The sequence below is a fragment of the Oncorhynchus nerka genome, linkage group LG5 (genome assembly GCF_034236695.1).
Source record: "Oncorhynchus nerka isolate Pitt River linkage group LG5, Oner_Uvic_2.0, whole genome shotgun sequence".
Lineage (NCBI taxonomy): Eukaryota > Metazoa > Chordata > Actinopteri > Salmoniformes > Salmonidae > Oncorhynchus > Oncorhynchus nerka.
Genome location: NC_088400.1, coordinates 11,952,021 through 11,972,104, shown reverse-complemented (window position 1 = coordinate 11,972,104; position 20,084 = coordinate 11,952,021). Strand labels below are relative to the sequence as shown.

The 20,084-nt window shown below is 43.9% G+C and overlaps 1 protein-coding gene across 3 annotated transcripts in view; it reads right to left on the bottom strand.

Moving 5' to 3' along the window:
- Positions 1-1,957: 1,957 nt before the first annotated feature.
- LOC115123949 (kinesin-like protein KIF3A) overlaps positions 1,958-20,084 on the bottom strand; it is a 37,252-nt gene continuing 19,125 nt past the window's right edge. For 2 of the 3 annotated variants that reach the window (XM_065018370.1, XM_065018371.1), the window contains 8 exons: positions 10,559-10,718; positions 10,138-10,318; positions 8,300-8,410; positions 6,454-6,579; positions 5,984-6,037; positions 5,767-5,835; positions 5,527-5,648; positions 1,958-3,721 (listed from right to left, as the gene is read on the bottom strand). In XM_065018370.1, coding sequence (XP_064874442.1) covers positions 3,673-3,721; positions 5,527-5,648; positions 5,767-5,835; positions 5,984-6,037; positions 6,454-6,579; positions 8,300-8,410; positions 10,138-10,318; positions 10,559-10,718 — 872 coding nt within the window. In that variant the 3' untranslated portion in view covers positions 1,958-3,672. Of the gene's footprint in view, positions 3,722-5,526; positions 5,649-5,766; positions 5,836-5,983; positions 6,038-6,453; positions 6,580-8,299; positions 8,411-8,646; positions 9,752-10,137; positions 10,319-10,558; positions 10,719-20,084 lie in introns of those variants that run through there. The other variant, XM_065018372.1, reaches the window with a different exon arrangement.

The window sequence follows — 20,084 nt, the reverse complement described above, 5'->3', positions numbered from 1 at the left end:
AGGGGTCATGAAAAATTGACACAAATAACAAACATTTTGTGACATGTTGTTTCTAGTTTCAGGCCCTTTTGGACAGTCTAGTGCCGGCGGGATTCGATCAAGATCGCTGCAGGGCAAACGGGGTAAATTGTATCCATAACCTTGATGAATAGGCCGAAAACATGGTAGACAACGTTCCATCATGGGCAGTTTTCCCCAGACACAGATTAAGCCTAGTCCCAGAGAATAAAAACCACGTTCGATGGATATTCACCATTGAAAGTGCTCTTTGGTCCCAAGACTAGCCTTCATTTGTGTCTGGATAACGGGACCCTCATGTCCATCAGTGATAACTACTGTTAACTTACCCATGTCAACACTTGTTGATGCAATCAGACACTTATTAGTGCTGACCAGAAAGGTGACAATGTATTTAATACATTTCTACAGGCTATTGTAGCCATTACAGCAGCAGATTCATCAATAATCATGACTTTCTCAAATTACAGCCTACAGATTTCTGCATAGCTGAGACTATTCTGTCTGCCATGAGCCATACGAGGCACGGGATTCCATTAAACATATCTACAATCAGTAGAGTGCTGAAGCAGTACAATAAGGTAAGGAATCATTCAGACAAATCTAAACTTGGTTGTGGGGTCTACTCTAGCCTGGGCTGCAAATTCTTGTCATGCCAAAGGAGTGGCATGATGGCACAAACAGACTGGTACCCGGGCTAGCTTAGGGGTATTCAGTGAAATATCCAAAATGAGTAGAGATTATGTCTGTTCAACACAATGTATTTATATCTTGTAATGTTGCACACACTTGAACAGAGCCCTGCTCGTGTCAATCAAACAGTAACTACTACTCTGACTATTAAGCCATAACAATTATCAGTGTAGAAAAAGTAACTCAAAACATAAGAGGACGGTGTTTCAGACATGGATGAAGTCTAGGCCTGGAATAAAAATAACTTTCATTGTAAATGATCTTAATCTGAGTCCATTAAACTGGCTTCATCCTAGTCCAGGAAAATGACCCCATAATGCAATACTATTTGGTTCATCTGCAAAAAATCTTGTTTCTTTACACAAGGTGTACTGAGCACCATGCATGTTGTAGACAAACACCCTGAGCCTTGTTGAAGTACAGCATGTTAGGGTTCTAAAGGTAGTGACCTGGGTTCCTTAAGCAGTCTATGGTTCTCAGTGGAATGTTCTCTGTTCTCTCCCAAGTTTCATCCAGCCAACTGCACTGTGGAGGAGAACGGTGATGAGGAACAGCTCCACGATCTCCTGACAAACCTCTTCAACTGTGCCCAGGTCATCTACTCTCGTCCCCCTCCCTGCCGCTCATCACAAACAACCCTAGAGCTTTGCTGAGAGGACTGATGGAAACTCTGTCAACTCTGCATAGTCCAGTACCTCATATTGTTATTTATTGTATTATTTAAATGTATTATGACAGTTATTTTTGTACTATTTATGAATAAATTAACTTGTAAAAGTGGCAAAATTGTATTGTTGTAAATGTGGTTTAAGTGTGTTGATACTACTACACCATAGATTTTCTAGACTTGACCCATTCCTGACTCTAGCCTCAAACTACATTTCATAATGTGGAATCACAATCTTTAACATTAAACTATTTCATGTGTGTGGACAACCAGGCAAATCGTGGAACAAGGAAAATTCTTGACCATGCCGTTAAAGCATCAATCAATCATTCACAATTATTTTATAAAGCCCTTTTTACTTCAGCAGTTTTCACAAAGTACTTTAGAGATACCTAGCCTAAATCCCCAGAGAGCAAGATATGCAGAAGCACAGTGGCTAGAAAAAAAAACTCCCAACAAGAAGGCAGGAAGAAACCTAGAGGAAGAAACCTAGCCTGATTCCAATCTTAAAACATGCTACATCACACGGCAACCAGACAAATCAAATCTAAAGAGACAAATAAAGAGAGTGAGATTAGACATGTGCAATAATTTAATAAATTAACAAAAAAGAGGGGGGGCTCAGTAGATGTAAACATTTGAAATACAGTAAATTCCAAAATAAAGACACTTTGCTTCCACTACAATACACCATGAACGATGAGCTGAAAAGGAAGAAATCACAAAGCGTGCCAAAAAAATGCCTTAGTTAGTGTTTAATGGACGAATGGCATTACTATATAGACGGGTTAGCTGACATCAGGAAATGATGTGCGTCTCGACAAGACAGAAGTCCGTGTGGCGTTACGATTCTGAACGTTCAGATAGCGAACAACAATGACAGAAAGCTGCAACGTGGGGAATCGTAAGTGGCTGGTTTCAGCTTGTAGTATCTCGTTATTAATATAACGTTTTATTTTGAGGTGTTTCGACTGATGTCACGTCCATGCTAATATGGTGAAAATATCCTCGCTAACCAACAACTTGTAATGATGCATTTTAGAGATAAGCGCTCATTGTGCAAATGTATTCGTTTTCACTAAACAATTGGAGAGTAAATATAGTGTAGTTTGTCCCATTGTTGCGCACTTGTCTATGGAAGCGGCATGGCATGCATGTCCTACCCTTCAGACATAAAGAAGGAAACTAAGCGTAAAGCATACTTTAGACTCCCATAAGTTTGATGCTTGAAATAAGGGCATTATGACCTGTGGTGCACATGTGAATCATTTCTGGAATCGTTTTTTTGTTAAAGGCCATCAGATGTATCCATTACATCCTGCCAGTAGGAGTGGTGACATCGTCATCTCAAAACAGTGTTTGTTGTTGTCGTCGCTTTCGTCTTTGAAGACCTGTTCAAAAACCATGGCTTGTGCTCATCATAGACTAATTTCCTAAGTCCCAAATGGGACCCTATTCCCTATTTAGTACACTACTTTTGACCAGAGCATTACAGGACACCCTGTGAGCCCTGGTTAAAAGTAGTGCACTATAATGGGAATAGGGTTTCATTTGGGGCGTAGATGGGTGTTGCCCACTGAACTGTGCTCGATGACTACATTAAGACTCAACATTAAGCTGACTATCCTCAACAAGCCTCCCCTTATTATAATACAAGGTCCCCTTGACTTGAGCAGTCTAAGGGGCAGGTCCAAATGACACCCTATTCCCTATTTAGTGCACTACTTTTGACCAGGGCTCATAGGGTATCCCATAGGGCTCTGGTCAAAAGTAGTGCACTAAATAGGGAATAGGGTGCGCCATTTGGGACGCTAGCTAAATCCTACAGTAGTTTCTGCTGCCTGCTCGCTCCCTCCCTCCCTGACCGGCCGACCAACCGTTTCCTCTCCTCCCTTCACATTTAAAACCTTACTTGGCTAAACAGTGTATTAAGAAAATCTGTTTAAATAACGACAATAAAGATCTTCATGTTCGACTATTGACTGACTGCTGTTGTTCATTCTAAGGTAAAGTAGTGTAGATTCATTGACTGACTGCTGTTGTTCATTCTAAGGTAAAGTAGTGTAGATTCATTGACTGACTGACTGTTGTTCATTCTAAGGTAAAGTAGTGTAGATTCATTGACTGACTGCTGTTGTTCATCCTAAGGTAAAGTAGTGTAGATTCATTGACTGACTGCTGTTGTTCATTTTAAAGTAAAGTAGTGTAGATTCATTGACTGACTGTTGTTCATTCTAAGGTAAAGTAGTGTAGATTCATTGCAGTACATGGGGCTCCAGCCCTGATTGGCTCTCTCACTGCAGCAGGGATTCCATCACAGCCTCGGGCTTCGCTGATCTTTTCCTGTCAGGAGATAAGAGGGTTGCATCACAAATGGCACCCTTTCCCTATATAGTGCACTACTTTTGACCTAGGCCCATAGGGAATAGGGTGCCATTTGAGATGCAAATGAGATGATTTCGTCACTTCAGTGGGTTGAGTCACTGATGTGATCTTCCTGTCTGGGTTGGCGCCCCCCCTTGGGTTGTGCCGTGGCGGAGAACTTTGTGGGCTATACTCAGCCTTGTCTCAGGATGGTAAGTTGGTGGTTGAAGATATCCCTCTAGTGGTGTGGGGGCTGTGCTTTGGCCAAGTGGGTGGGGTTATATCCTTCCTGTTTGGCCCTCTCCGGGGGTGTCCTCGGATGGAGCCACAGTGTCTCCTGACCCCTCCTGTCTCAGCCTCCAGTATTTATGCTGCAGTAGTTTATGTGTCGGGGGACTAGGGTCAGTTTGTTATATCTGGAGTACTTCTCCTGTCCTATCCGGTGTCCTGTGTGAATTTAAGTCTGCTCTCTCTAATTCTCTCTTTCTTTCTCTCTCTCTCGGAGGACCTGAGCCCTAGGACCATGCCTCAGGACTACCTGACATGATGACTCCTTGCTGTCCCCAGTCCACCTGGCCGTGCTGCTGCTCCAGTTTCAACTGTTCTGCCTTATTATTATTGCTGGCCATGCTGGTCATTTATGAACATTTGAACATCTTGGCCATGTTCTGTTATAATCTCCACCCGGCACAGCCAGAAGAGGACTGGCCACCCCACATAGGCTGGTTCCTCTCTAGGTTTCTTCCTAGGTTTTGGCCTTTCTAGGGAGTTTTATTCCCTTATTACTGTTATCCTGGTTGGTATATTAGTACTCTTATCCTGGTTGGTATATTAGTACTGTTATCCTGGTTGGTATATTAGTACTATAATTCTGGTTGGTATATTAGTACTATAATTCTGGTTGGTATATTAGTACTGTTATCCTGGTTGGTATATTAGTACTGTTATCCTGGTTGGTATATTAGTACTGTTATCCTGGTTGGTATATTAGTACTGTTATCCTGGTTGGTATATTAGTACTGTTATCCTGGTTGGTATATTAGTACTGTTATCCTGGTTGGTATATTAGTACTGTTATCCTGGTTGGTATATTATTCTGGTTGGTATATTAGTACTATAATTCTGGTTGGTATATTAGTACTATAATTCTGGTTGGTATATTAGTACTGTTATCCTGGTTGGTATATTTGTACTGTTATCCTGGTTGGTATATTAGTACTGTTATCCTGGTTGGTATATTATTCTGGTTGGTATATTTGTACTATAATTCTGGTTGGTATATTAGTACTGTTATCCTGGTTGGTATATTAGTACTGTTATCCTGGTTGGTATATTAGTACTATAATTCTGGTTGGTATATTAGTACTGTTATCCTGGTTGGTATATTAGTACTGTTATCCTGGTTGGTATATTATTCTGGTTGGTATATTAGTACTATAATTCTGGTTGGTATATTAGTACTGTTATCCTGGTTGGTATATTAGTACTGTTATCCTGGTTGGTATATTAGTACTGTTATCCTGGTTGGTATATTAGTACTGTTATCCTCGGTGGTATATTACTACTGTTATCCTGGTTGGTATATTAGTACTGTTATCCTGGTTGTTATATTAGTACTATAATTCTGGTTGGTATATTAGTACTGTTATCCTGGTTGGTATATTAGTACTGTTATCCTGGTTGGTATATTAGTACTGTTATCCTGGTTGGTACTACCACTATTGTTCATGGTGGATAACGATGTGCCGGCAGCAGCTGGGAGACAGGCGGTGGTGGTGGTTTACCTTCGTCCAGTCTTGGGCCTAATACTCTTGGAGGTCCTGGGCCTCTCCAGCTTCATCAGTGACTGTCTCATACTCTCCTCTGTGTAGGCCAAGTACACATGAGACAGGTCCACCTCAAACGGCTGGTGGGGAGAGGAAGGAGAGGGGGATAGAGAGGAACATAAAGAGAGGGTCAAATAATATTATCCAGATGCACTATGCTTGCCTGTCTTCTTATGTCGGTGTGAACGAAGAACTCACATCTTTTTCTTTCTTGTCCGGCACGGGGGTCTGTTTTCTCATGTTGTTACCAGTGTACGCTACACACTTCTGAGGACCAACAAGTAAACAATGTCATAAGCATGAGGCAATCACACCAACGTGGCTCTGTACTGTCTATGTTAATGGAGAAACTCCCTCCCCTTAGCCTGACTATTCTCAGGTTAAATATTTCACTGTGGCTGTATGCAGAACTCACCAGTTGCCATTCCCCAATGTCCTCATTCCACTGTACATAGTTCTCAATCATCTCCTGCACCAGACAGGAAGAAGCAGGAACCATATTAGCATCTGTGCTAACTAAATACGCTCTCACACAAACATAAATGGACGGACACACATATCCACAGGTCTACGACATGTCGCACACACACACCCACACAGGTCTACGACATGTCGCACACACACCCACACAGGTCTACGACATGTAGACAGACACACCCACACAGGTCTACGACATGTAGACAGACACACACACCCACACACGTCTACGACATGTCGCACACACACACCCACACACGTCTACGACATGTAGACAGACACACACACCCACACAGGTCTACGACATGTAGACAGACACACACACCCACACACGTCTACGACATGTAGACAGACACACACACCCACACAGGTCTACGACATGTAGACAGACAGGTAGTTGTCACACACCTGGTATTCCTGTGGGATGAAACTGTCTATGATGAGCATCTGCAGTCGTAGCTCTCTGCTGAGGTGGCGGATATTCTCCAGCAGGCCCTCGATCTCCCGGTGATGCTCCTGCTGCAGGTCGGCCATCTGACAACACAACAACAACCTCTCAACTACCACAAGACTACCACTGAACCAATGCCATGTGTTGACGAAGAAATTAGCCAATGCCGTGTTGACGAAGAAATTAGCCAATGCCACGTGTTGACGAAGAAATTAGCCAATGCCACGTGTTGACGAAGAAATGAGCCAATGCCATGTGTTGACGAAGAAATGAGCCAATGCCACGTGTTGACAAAGAAATGAGCCAATGCCACGTGTTGACGAAGAAATGAGCCAATGCCACGTGTTGACAAAGAAATGAGCCAATGCCACGTGTTGACGAAGAAATGAGCCAATGCCACGTGTTGACGAAGAAATGAGCCAATGCCACGTGTTGACATGACTGCTTCTGGACAATTCCATACGAAATGGCCACAAAGATATTCATGATCTTTTGGATCTTTCTGAAATTAGAGCCACAGAAAATGTCCTTTTGGTGAAGGATGTTTGGCATACCTTTGAAGTCTGTATTCTAAATAATTATTGAGAATGTATTAATTATGTGTGTTCTACACTGAGTGTACAAAACATTAGGAACACCTGCTCTTTCCATGACAGACTGCCCAGGCGAATCCAGGTGAAAGCTATGATCCCTTATTGATGTCCCCTGTTAAGTCCACTTCAATCAGTGTAGATGAAGGAGAAGAGACAGGCTAAAGAGGGATTGTTAAGCCTTGAGACAATTGAGACATGGATTGTGTCTGTGTGCCATTCAGAGGGGAACGGGCAAGACGAAAGATTGAAGTGCCTTTGAACGGGGTATGGTAGTAGGTGCCTTTGAACAGGGTATGGTAGTAGGTGCCTTTGAACGGGGTATGGTAGTAGGTGCCTTTGAACGGGGTATGGTAGTAGGTGCCTTTGAACGGGGTATGGTAGTAGGTGCCTTTGAACGGGGTATGGTAGTAGGTGCCTTTGAACGGGGTATGGTAGTAGGTGCCTTTGAACGGGGTATGGTAGTAGGTGCCTTTGAACAGGGTATGGTAGTAGGTGCCTTTGAACAGGGTATGGTAGTAGGTGCCTTTGAACAGGGTATGGTAGTAGGTGCCTTTGAACAGGGTATGGTAGTAGGTGCCTTTGAACAGGGTATGGTAGTAGGTGCCTTTGAACAGGGTCTGGTAGTAGGTGCCTTTGAACAGGGTATGGTAGTAGGTGCAAAGCGCACCGGTTTGTGTCAAGAACTGTAACGGTGCTGGGTTTGTCACGCACAACAGTTTCCCGTGTGTGTCAAGAATGGTCCACCACCCAAAAGGACATCCGGCCAACTTAACAAAAATGTGGGAAGCATTGGAGTCAATATGGGCCAACATCCCTGAGGAAAGTTTTCGACACCTTGTAGAGTCCATGCCCCGATGAATTGAGGCTGTTCAGAGGGCAAAGGGGGGTGCAACTCAATATTAAGAAGGTGTCCTTAATGTTGTGTACAGTCAGTGTGTGTGTTAATGAAGTAATGATCCAACACTGTGTGTTAATGAACCAATGCTGTGTGTTAATGAACCAATGCTGTGTGTTAATGAACCAATGATCCAATGATGTGTGTTAATGAAGTAATGAACCAATGATTTGTGTTAATGTTCTGCTCCTGCTACAGGTCATCCACAACACAACAAGGCCCCAGTCCTGTGTTTGAACCCACTTGGGATGCATCCTATTCACTATATAGTGCACTAGTTTTCACCAGAGTCCTATGGGACTTGGACATTCTTACCTCTGACTTGGCAGCCATCAGCATGGTCCAGACTTTCTTCAGCTTCTTGGTCTTCCCCTGAGCCTCCTCCTGCAGACTGGAGTACTTCTCTTCCATGTCCAGACGCTCCGCCTGCATGGACGCCACAAACAAGACATGGAGTTTTGGATTTCATTTCATTTATTTAATCATTAAAACGGGAAACCTTACCACTTTTGAACCTCATTTAATTATCTCCCATGTAGATACTAGTATGGTGCTGGAGATACTGAATCTGACGTTAAAAATGTGTAGTCTCCCTTGAACATAGGAGACAACAGAACATGCAGAAACACCTGAAGGCTTTTCCCCCTGATGGAAACAAGATGTGAGTATTTGGGTATTTTATTAGGATCCCCATTAGCTGTTGCAAAAGCAGCAGCTACTCTTCATGGGGTCCAACACAGAACATGAACCATAATACAGAATGACATGAAACAGAACATCATTAGACAAGAACAGCTCAAGGACAGAACTACGTACATTTTTAAAATATACTCTATTCCCTATGTAGTTCACTGCTTCTGACCAGAGTCAGTTTGCAGCTTTTATTATGTTCAATTCCTCTGCTCATCGACAGATGCCATTGCCATTTTCAGGGAAAGCAAAGCAGGCACCTTATCTGAACTAGCAAGGTGCTGACTGGTGTGACTTAGTAGACTTTAAAGGCAGTGGTATGCAAACTTTTTCAGCATGGACTCCATTTTTTTCACCAGAAATTCTGGCAACCCCACTCCACCCAAAATGTAATGACTACCTTAAAAAATAATAATATATACATTTTTTTTAATTAATGACATCCTTAAAAATATATTTTAAAAAAATATTTAAATGAAAAAGTTAAATTCCTGACATTTTCATCTCTCATGAAAATTACAAGAACCAATAAATACATTTACTCATCTTTCTCCACAACAACATATATATATATATTGTCCCATAAAATAATCTGTAGTCTCAATTTTTGTCCCTCCCCCGACATAGGGCTCTAATCAAAAGTAGTGCACTATGTAGGAAATAGGGTGCCAGTTGGACATGGGACAGTTGTTTATACGTTATACGTTATGACTCATTTAGTTTCCCAATATGCTGGGCATATGCCATGTCACCAAAATATCACCCCTCATCAGCGTCACTTGTCACTGAGAATCAACCCCGCTCAAACAGTCAGAGGAAGTGTAGTGGTGAGTATTTTGATGCAGAAATGAGACATGTCAGATGAGCAAGGGGAGTTAACCACTAAGCCATATATGTATTTACAACTCTTCAATTGTCTGAACAACGACCCTGGCTACCCTCTACCATGTACTGTAGATGATATCATATTCTGTGATAGAACTGCTTCTCCTCCAGGTGACTTGATGGTATGATGTACAGTTCCTTCAGGAAGTATTCACACCCCTTGTCTTTTCCCATATGTTCTTGTGTTACAGCCTGAATTAAAAAAAAAAAAACATAATTCCACTTTGACATTATGGGATATTTATTTTACCTTTATTTAACCAGGCAAGTCAGTTAAGAACAAATTCTTATTTTCAATGACGGCCTAGGAACAGTGGGTTAACTGCCTGTTCAGGGGCAGAACGACAGACCTGACCTTGTCAGCTCAGGGGCTTGAACTTGCAACCTTCCGGTTACTAGTCCAACGCTCTAACCACTAGGCTTACCCTGCCTCCCCGTATTGTGTGTAGGCCAGTGACACAACAATTTAAATTTGATCAATTTCAAATTCAGGCTGCAACAACTAAAAGGTGGAAAAAGGGTAAAAGGGTCTGAATACTTTCTGAAGGCCCTGTAATACAGTGTGTAAGATGGTATACCTCCTTCTCCTCTAGCTCTCTGCGGAGCTGCTCAGCCCTCCTGCGTCTCTCCTCTAGCTCATTGTTAGACTCCTGCAGTAGTTTCTCCTGCTCCTCAGCCTTGGCCAGGAGGTCCACTCCTCCTACGATCACCTTCTTCTCCAGGGCTGACAGCTTCTCCAGCAGCAGGTGATGCTCCTGCCTGGGGGAAGGAGGTTAGAGGTCAGGGCTCAGTAGATCTGAAAGTAGCTTTAGTTGGCTAGATGGAGTTTCTGACATATTCCTTATACCCTTCTAGTGGTCTCTGATCGACAAGAGGGCATCCAAAAGTATCTAGGGGTGGGGCTAACGTTAGATAATATTTCAAAGCAGTGGATTATTCTTCAACCGTGATTTCTGTAAAACTTGGGAACTTCGGGAATGTTTGTAACCCCAGACTCACTGCGCTTTGAGGAGATCCTTCTCTCTCTTCTCCAGTTCTGCCCTGGCCTTGTTCCTCTCCTCCTCCTCCATGTCCAGCGTGGCTTCTAGCTCCTTCCTCTCCTCCTCGATCTTCGCCTGCATCTCCACCATCTTGTCAGGAGAAACCTTCTTCTTCTTCCCTTTAATAATAATAATAATAATAATAATAATAGTGATCATCATTTATTTGACTTATAGAACCATCCCCTAAGTCCACAACCATCATCAAATCAAATCACATTGTATTAGTCACATGCGTCAAATGCAACAGGTGTAGGTAGACCTTACAGTGAAATGCTGAATACAACAGGTGTAGACCATACAGTGAAATGCTGAATACAACAGGTGTAGACCATACAGTGAAATGCTGAATACAACAGGTGTAGACCATACAGTGAAATGCTGAATACAACAGGTGTAGACCATACAGTGAAATGCTTACTTACGAGCCCCTAACCAACAGGTGTAGGTAGACCTTACAGTGAAATGCTTACTTATGAGCCCCTAACCAACAGGTGTAGGTAGACCTTACAGTGAAATGTTTACTTATGAGCCCCTAACCAACAGGTGTAGGTAGACCTTACAGTGAAATGCTTACTTATGAGCCCCTAACCAACAGGTGTAGGTAGACCTTACAGTGAAATGCTTACTTATGAGCCCCTAACCAACAGGTGTAGGTAGACCTTACAGTGAAATGCTTACTTATGAGCCCCTAACCAACAGGTGTAGGTAGACCTTACAGTGAAATGCTTACTTATAGCCCCTAACCAACAGGTGAGCCCCTTAACCAACAGGTGTAGGTAGACCTTACAGTGAAATGTTTACTTATGAGCCCCTAACCAACAGGTGTAGGTAGAAAGTGAAATGCTTACTTATGACTTATGAGCCCCTAACCAACAGGTGTAGGTAGACCTTACAGTGAAATGCTTACTTATGAGCCCCTAACCAACAGGTGTAGGTAGACCTTACAGTGAAATGCTTACTTATGAGCCCCTAACCAACAGGTGTAGGTAGACCTTACAGTGAAATGCTTATGAGCCCCTAACCAACAGGTGTAGGTAGACCTTACAGTGAAATGCTTACTTATGAGCCCCTAACCAACAGGTGTAGGTAGACCTTACAGTGAAATGCTTACTTATGAGCCCCTAACCAACAGGTGTAGGTAGACCTTACAGTGAAATGCTTTGAGCCTTAACCAACATGAGACCCCTTACTTATGAGCCCCTAACCAACAGGTGTAGGTAGACCTTACAGTGAAAACATGAGCCCCTAACCAACAGGTGTAGGTAGACCTTACAGTGAAATGCTTACTTATGAGCCCCTAACCAACAGGTGTAGGTAGACCTTACAGTGAAAACAGGTGTAGGTAGACCTTACAGTGAAATGTTTACTTATGAGCCCCTAACCAACAGGTGTAGGTAGACCTTACAGTGAAATATGAGCCCCTAACCAACAGGTGTAGGTAGACCTTACAGTGAAATGTTTACTTATGAGCCCCTAACCAACAGGTGTAGGTAGACCTTACAGTGAAATGCTTACTTATGAGCCCCTAACCAACAGGTGTAGGTAGACCTTACAGTAGACCTTACAGTGAAATGTTTACTTATGAGCCCCTAACCAACAGGTGTAGGTAGATACAGTGAAATGCTTTATGAGCCCCTAACCAACAGGTGTAGGTAGACCTTACAGTGAAATGTTTACTTATGAGCCCCTAACCAACAGGTGTAGGTAGACCTTACAGTGAAATGTTTACTTATGAGCCCTAACCAACTAACCAACAGGTGAGCCCCTAACCAACAGGTGTAGGTAGACCTTACAGTGAAATGCTTACTTATGAGCCCCTAACCAACAGGTGTAGGTAGACCTTACAGTGAAATGCTTACTTATGAGCCCCTAACCAACAGGTGTAGGTAGACCTTACAGTGAAATGTTTACTTATGAGCCCCTAACCAACAGGTGTAGGTAGACCTTACAGTGAAATGTTTAACCAACAGGTGTGTAGACCCCCTTATGAGCCCCTAACCAACAGGTGTAGGTAGACCTTACAGTGAAATGGTTACTTACAGTGAGCCCTTAACCAACAGGTGTAGGTAGACCTTACAGTGAAATGTTTACTTATGAGCCCCTAACCAACAGGTGTAGGTAGACCTTACAGTGAAATGCTTACTTATGAGCCCCTAACCAACAGGTAGGTAGACCTTACAGTGAAAGACTTATGAGCCCCTTAACCAACAGGTGATACAGTTACTTATGAGCCCCTAACCAACAGGTGTAGGTAGACCTTACAGTGAAATGTTTACTTATGAGCCCCTAACCAACAGGTGTAGGTAGACCTTACAGTGAAATGCTTACTTATTAACCAACAGGTTAGGTAGACCTTACAGTGAAATGCCCCTAACCAACAGGTGTAGGTAGACCTTACAGTGAAACCTTATGAGCCCCTAACCAACAGGTGTAGGTAGACCTTACAGTGAAATGTGAGCCCCTAACCAACAGGTGTAGGTAGACCTTACAGTGAAATGTTATGAGCCCCTAACCAACAGGTGTAGGTAGACCTTACAGTGAAATGAGCCCCTAACCCCAGTGAAATGCTTACTTATGAGCCCCTAACCAACAGGTGTAGGTAGACCTTACAGTGAAATGCTTACTTATGAGCCCCTAACCAACAGGTGTAGGTAGACCTTACAGTGAAATGCTTACTTATGAGCCCCTAACCAACAGGTGTAGGTAGACCTTACAGTGAAATGTTTACTTATGAGCCCCTAACCAACAGGTGTAGGTAGACCAACAGTGAAATGTTACTTATACAGTGAAATGCTTACTTATGACCTAACCAACAGTGAAATGCTTACTTATGAGCCCCTAACCAACAGGTGTAGGTAGACCTTACAGTGAAATGCTTACTTATGAGCCCCTAACCAACAGGTGTAGGTAGACCTTACAGTGAAATGCTTACTTATGAGCCCCTAACCAACAGGTGTAGGTAGACCTTACAGTGAAATGTGAGCCCCTAACCAACAGGTGTAGGTAGACCTTACAGTGAAATGCTTACTTATGAGCCCCTAACCAACAGGTGTAGGTAGACCTTACAGTGAAATGCCCCTAACCAACAGGTGTACAGGTAGACCTTAACCAACAGTGAAATGCTTACTTATGAGCCCTAACCAACAGGTGTAGGTAGACCTTACAGTGAAATGCTTACTTATGAGCCCCTAACCAACAGGTGTAGGTAGACCTTACAGTGAAATGCTTACTTATGAGCCCCTAACCAACAGGTGTAGGTAGACCTTACAGTGAAATGTTTACTTATGAGCCCCTAACCAACAGGTGTAGGTAGACCTTACAGTGAAATGTTTACTTATGAGCCCCTAACCAACAGGTGTAGGTAGACCTTACAGTGAAATGTTTACTTATGAGCCCCTAACCAACAGGTGTAGGTAGACCTTACAGTGAAATGTTTACTTATGAGCCCCTAACCAACAGGTGTAGGTAGACCTTACAGTGAAATGTTTACTTACAGTGAGCCCCTAACCAACAGGTGTAGGTAGACCTTACAGTGAAATGCTTACTTATGAGCCCCTAACAACAGGTGTAGGTAGACAGTGAAATGCTTATGAGCCCCTAACCAACAGGTGTAGGTAGACCTTACAGTGAAATGCTTACTTATGAGCCCCTAACCAACAGGTGTAGGTACAGTGAAACCTTACAGTGCCCCTAACCAAAGGTGTTTACAGTGAAATGCTTACTTATGAGCCCCTAACCAACAGGTGTAGGTAGACCTTACAGTGAAATGTTTACTTATGAGCCCCTAACCAACAGGTGTAGGTAGACCTTACAGTGAAATGTTTACTTATGAGCCCCTAACCAACAGGTGTAGGTAGACCTTACAGTGAAATGTTTTATGAGCCCCTAACCAACAGGTGTAGGTAGATACAGTGAAATGTTTACTTATGAGCCCTAACCAACAGGTGTAGGTAGTACAGTGAAACCTTATGAGCCCCTAACCAACAGGTGTAGGTAGACCTTACAGTGAAATGTTTACTTATGAGCCCCTAACCAACAGGTGTAGGTAGACCTTACAGTGAAATGTTTACTTATGAGCCCCTAACCAACAGGTGTAGGTAGACCTTACAGTGAAATGTGAGCCCCTAACCAACAGGTGTAGGTAGACCTTACAGTGAAATGTTTACTTATGAGCCCCTAACCAACAGGTGTAGGTAGACCTTACAGTGAAATGTTTACTTATGAGCCCCTAACCAACAGGTGTAGGTAGACCTTACAGTGAAATGCTTACTTATGAGCCCCTAACCAACAGGTGTAGGTAGACCTTACAGTGAAATGCTTACTTATGAGCCCCTAACCAACAGGTGTAGGTAGACCTTACAGTGAAATGCTTACTTATGAGCCCCTAACCAACAGGTGTAGGTAGACCTTACAGTGAAATGCTTACTTATGAGCCCCTAACCAACAGGTGTAGGTAGACCTTACAGTGAAATGCTTACTTATGAGCCCCTAACCAACAGGTGTAGGTAGACCTTACAGTGAAATGCTTACTTATGAGCCCCTAACCAACAGGTGTAGGTAGACCTTACAGTGAAATGCTTACTTATGAGCCTGTGTAATGTGCGGGGGCACCGGTACAGTGAAATGCTTACTTATGAGCCCCTCAATGTGCCTTACAGTGGGGCTAACCAACAGGTGTAGGTAGACCACAGTGAAAGTCAATGTGGGGGCACCGGTACACGAGTCAATGTGCGGGGGCACCGGTACACGAGTCAATGTGCGGGGGCACCGGTACACGAGTCAATGTGCGGGGGCACCGGTTAGTCGAGGTAATTGAGAGTACATGTAGATGATAACATCATGGATGTTTCTTAATGCTGTGTCATTGTTTAGTTCCCACCACCTCAACCCGCCCACCACCTCAACCCGCCCACCACCTCAACCCGCCCACCACCTCAACCCACCCACCACCTCAACCCACCCACCACCTCAACCCACCCACTAAGGGTGGAAGTAGGTACAGAATGCTGAAATAAGATCTGCATCTCAGAGCGAACATCACCCTACACCCAACCCAGTCTGATTCGTAGGTTTGCTTAGACAGCACTAGTCTGATTCCAGATCTGTTGGTGCTTATCTTGCCAACTCCTATGGTCGTTGTCACACTGTGCACAAACAGACCTGGGACCAGGCTAAGACAACACACCATATTACAACGGTCAATTAGTCAATTATTACATTTAATACACTCTCAACGTGTTAGATAGTAGCTGCTCTTCTACAGAGCAGTAAAAACACTATCGACATGAATTAGCTCCTTGATGAGACAGCAGTCAGTACTTTCTGGAGAAGATATTCATCAGATTAAGAGCAGGAAGTTGAAGGGTGATTTTAAAAGAACCTCTGTGTATGTCCCAACTGACACCCTGTGCCCTTTATAGTGCACTACATTTGCACAGAGCCCTATGAACCCTGGTCAAAAGTAGGGGCACTACCCTATGAACCCTGGTCAAAAGTAGTGCACCATAAAGGGAACAGTGTGCCATCTGAGAACCGGTTGCTAAACAACGTGCAGGCCTCAGGCCTTCTAACTTAAGCTCAGGGCAGTTATTTCCTCTTCAGCTATTCATACGTCAAGCACGTCTCTCTCTCAGAGACATGAAGACGTACGTGATGGGAAAGACCTTGACAGACAGAGTGGCAGTACAGTAGAGAACCTTCATTCATATTGACTGACCGACTCAACCATAGATTTCATTCCGTTGCCGATTTTCTTGTCTTTTTTTCGCTTTAAAAGCTGGTTAGTCAATTCAATTATATTAGTTGGATCATTTAAAAACATTCTATAGTTCACTGAAAGACATTGCAAATATAACCTGGTCCCAGATCTGTCTGACAACCAGAGTAAAGAAGTTGCCTGGGCACATACAGATCCAAGACCAGACCAGAGACATTGGTTGTATCCCAAACGGCTCCTTAACTATTTTGTGCACTATTTTTGACCCGGGCCAAAAATGTGGAGAATAGGGTACAGTTTGGAACACAGCCATTGATTGTGGTCAGTTGAGAGTTATTTATCTATAGAGGATGTTTTGGCACCAACCTCTGTCTTCTTGTATTAAGAGGAGAATAGCGAGTCAGAGTCAAACAGGAAGCATTTAGCACCAGCAGGAGAAAGAAGAGATTACACAGTGAGCTGGAACAGTCTTATAGATTCTACAGAGAGGAGGCACAGACACACCCAAACAGAGAGACAGAACGAGATAAAGGGAGAGATAAACCGACAGAGGGAGAGAGGCAGACAGACAGAGGGAGCGAGGCAGACAGACAGAGGGAGCGAGGCAGACAGACAGAGGGAGAGAGGCAGACAGACAGAGGGAGAGAGGCAGACAGACAGAGGGAGAGAGGCAGACAGACAGAGGGAGAGAGGCAGACAGACAGAGGGAGAGAGGCAGACAGACAGAGGGAGAGAGGCAGACAGACAGAGGGAGAGAGGCAGACAGACAGAGGGAGAGAGGCAGACAGACAGAGGGAGAGAGGCAGACAGACAGAGGGAGAGAGGCAGACAGACAGAACGAGGGAGAGACAGACAAATTGAGACACAGAAACCCAACAGTAGTGTTTATATAGTGGTTAGATAGATTGACATGTAACAGTAGTGTTTATATAGAGGTTAGATAGATTGACATGTAACAGTAGTGTTTATATAGTGGTTAGATAGATTGACATGTAGCAGTAGTGTTGATATAGAGGTTAGATAGATTGACATGTAACAGTAGTGTTTATATAGAGGTTAGATAGACATGTAACAGTAGTGTTTATATAGTGGTTAGATAGATTGACATGTAGCAGTAGTGTTGATATAGAGGTTAGATAGATTGACATGTAACAGTAGTGTTGATATAGAGGTTAGATAGATTGACATGTAGCAGTAGTGTTGATATAGAGGTTAGATAGATTGACATGTAGCAGTAGTGTTGATATAGAGGTTAGATAGATTGACATGTAACAGTAGTGTTGATATAGAGGTTAGATAGATTGACATGTAACAGTAGTGTTTATATAGTGGTTAGATAGATTGACATGTAACAGTAGTGTTTATATAGTGGTTAGATAGATTGACATGTAGCAGTAGTGTTGATATAGAGGTTAGATAGATTGACATGTAACAGTAGTGTTGATATAGTGGTTAGATAGATTGACATGTAACAGTAGTGTTTATATAGTGGTTAGATAGATTGACATGTAACAGTAGTGTTGATATAGTGGTTAGATAGATTGACATGTAACAGTAGTGTTTATATAGAGGTTAGATAGATTGACATGTAACAGTAGTGTTGATATAGTGGTTAGATAGATTGACATGTAGCAGTAGTGTCAGCTGAGACATCATCCTTCTTAGGTTCAACTCTATCCACCCCAGTCAGTCTAGCACCAACCGACTTCTGTGAAACCATCTTTCATGTACAATATGACTTACAGCCAGCAATACAATGAAGGTTGTAGAAAGCAGTTTGTATTGCTGTTTGTAGAGGCGTTTGGGCTGGGTACCTTCTACCTATAGGACTGGCAGGACAGGCTGGGTACCTTCTATCTATAGGACTGGCAGGACAGGCTGGGTACCTTCTATCTATAGGACTGGCAGGGCAGGCTGGGTACCTTCTATCTATAGGACTGGCAGGGAGACTGGGTACCTTCTATCTATAGGACTGGCTGGGTACCTTCTACCTATAGGACTGGCAGGACAGGCTGGGTACCTTCTACCTATAGGACTGGCAGGACAGGCTGGGTACCTTCTATCTATAGGACTGGCAGGACAGGCTGGGTACCTTCTATCTATAGGACTGGCAGGCTGGGTACCTTCTATCTATAGGACTGGCAGGGAGACTGGGTACCTTCTATCTATAGGACTGGCTGGGTACCTTCTATCTATAGGACTGGCTGGGTACCTTCTATCTATAGGACTGGCAGGGCAGGATGGGTACCTTCTATCTATAGGACTGGCAGGGCCGGCTGGGTACCTTCTATCTATAGGACTGGCTAGGTACCTTCTATCTATAGGACTGGCAGTGCAGGATGGGTACCTTCTATCTATAGGACTGGCAGGGCAGGCTGGGTACCTTCTATCTATAGGACTGGCAGGGCCGGCTGGATACCTTCTATCTATAGGACTGGCTGGGTACCTTCTATCTATAGGACTGGCAGGGCAGGCTGGGTACCTTCTATCTATAGGACTGGCAGGGCAGGCTGGGTACCTTCTATCTATAGGACTGGCTGGGTACCTTCTATCTATAGGACAGGCAGGGCAGGCTGGGTACCTTTTATCTATAGGACTGGAAGGGGGAGACTGGGTACCTTCTATCTATAGGACTGGCTGGGTACCTTCTATCTATAGGACAGGCTGGGTACCTTCTATCTATAGGACAGGCTGGGTACCTTCTATCTATAGGACTGGCAGGGGGAGGCATGCAGGCAGGGGAGGTTAACATTAGGACGGGCAGGCAGGGGAGTTTAACATTAAGAAGGGGTAGTTGGTTAGCCTGTTCCTGATGTATACAGGCTCCTCAGAGTAGGTGTTGATCTAGGAGCAGGTACCCTGTCCATAAAAGCATTATGATATAGGCCTAAAAGCCAAAACAGATCCTAGATCAGCACTATCAACTCAGAGATGCTTTGTGAATACAGTCCCTGGAACATATTAACTAGCAGTTGGTGGTAGGGTTGGTAGTGCAGACAGCAAGCTGCTCCCACTCACTAGTCTGAGCCTTGGGTTTCTCCTCAGTGGTATGTGCCTCTATAGAGGAGTCTGAGCTACTGATGCTGCTGCCACTGCCTGCAACACAGAGTAGAGTAGACACTCAACAGGGACACGTCAAACACAGAGAGAGATGGAGAGAGGGGGGGCGATGGAAGGATGGGGAGAGAGAGAAAGAGAGAGGAGAAAGCGAGGAAGATCAGGGGATGGGATCCTGTAAAAAGAGCAACAAACCTGTAGCCAATCAGCCTAGAGGCCAATCCTAAATGCTTTACATAACCTGGAGCCAATCAGCCGAGAGGCCAATCCTAAACGCTTTATATAACCTGTAGCCAATCAGCCTAGAGGCCAATCCTAAATGCTTTATATAACCTTTAGCCAATCAGCCTAGAGGCCAATCCTAAATGCTTTGTATAACCTGTAGCCAATGAGCCTAGAGGCCAATCCTAAATGCTTTATACAGCCAGCAACATTTAGCAAGGCATGGAGAGTGGATGCACACACACTAGGGCTGGGAGAGTGGATGCACACACACTAGGGCTGGGAGAGTGGATGCACACACACTAGGGCTGGGAGAGTGGATGCACACACACTAGGGCTGGGAGAGTGGATGCACACACACTAGGGCATGGAGAGTGGATGCACACACACTAGGGCATGGAGAGTGGATGCACACACACTAGGGCTGGGAGAGTGGATGCACACACACTAGGGCTGGGAGAGTGGATGCACACACACTAGGGCTGGG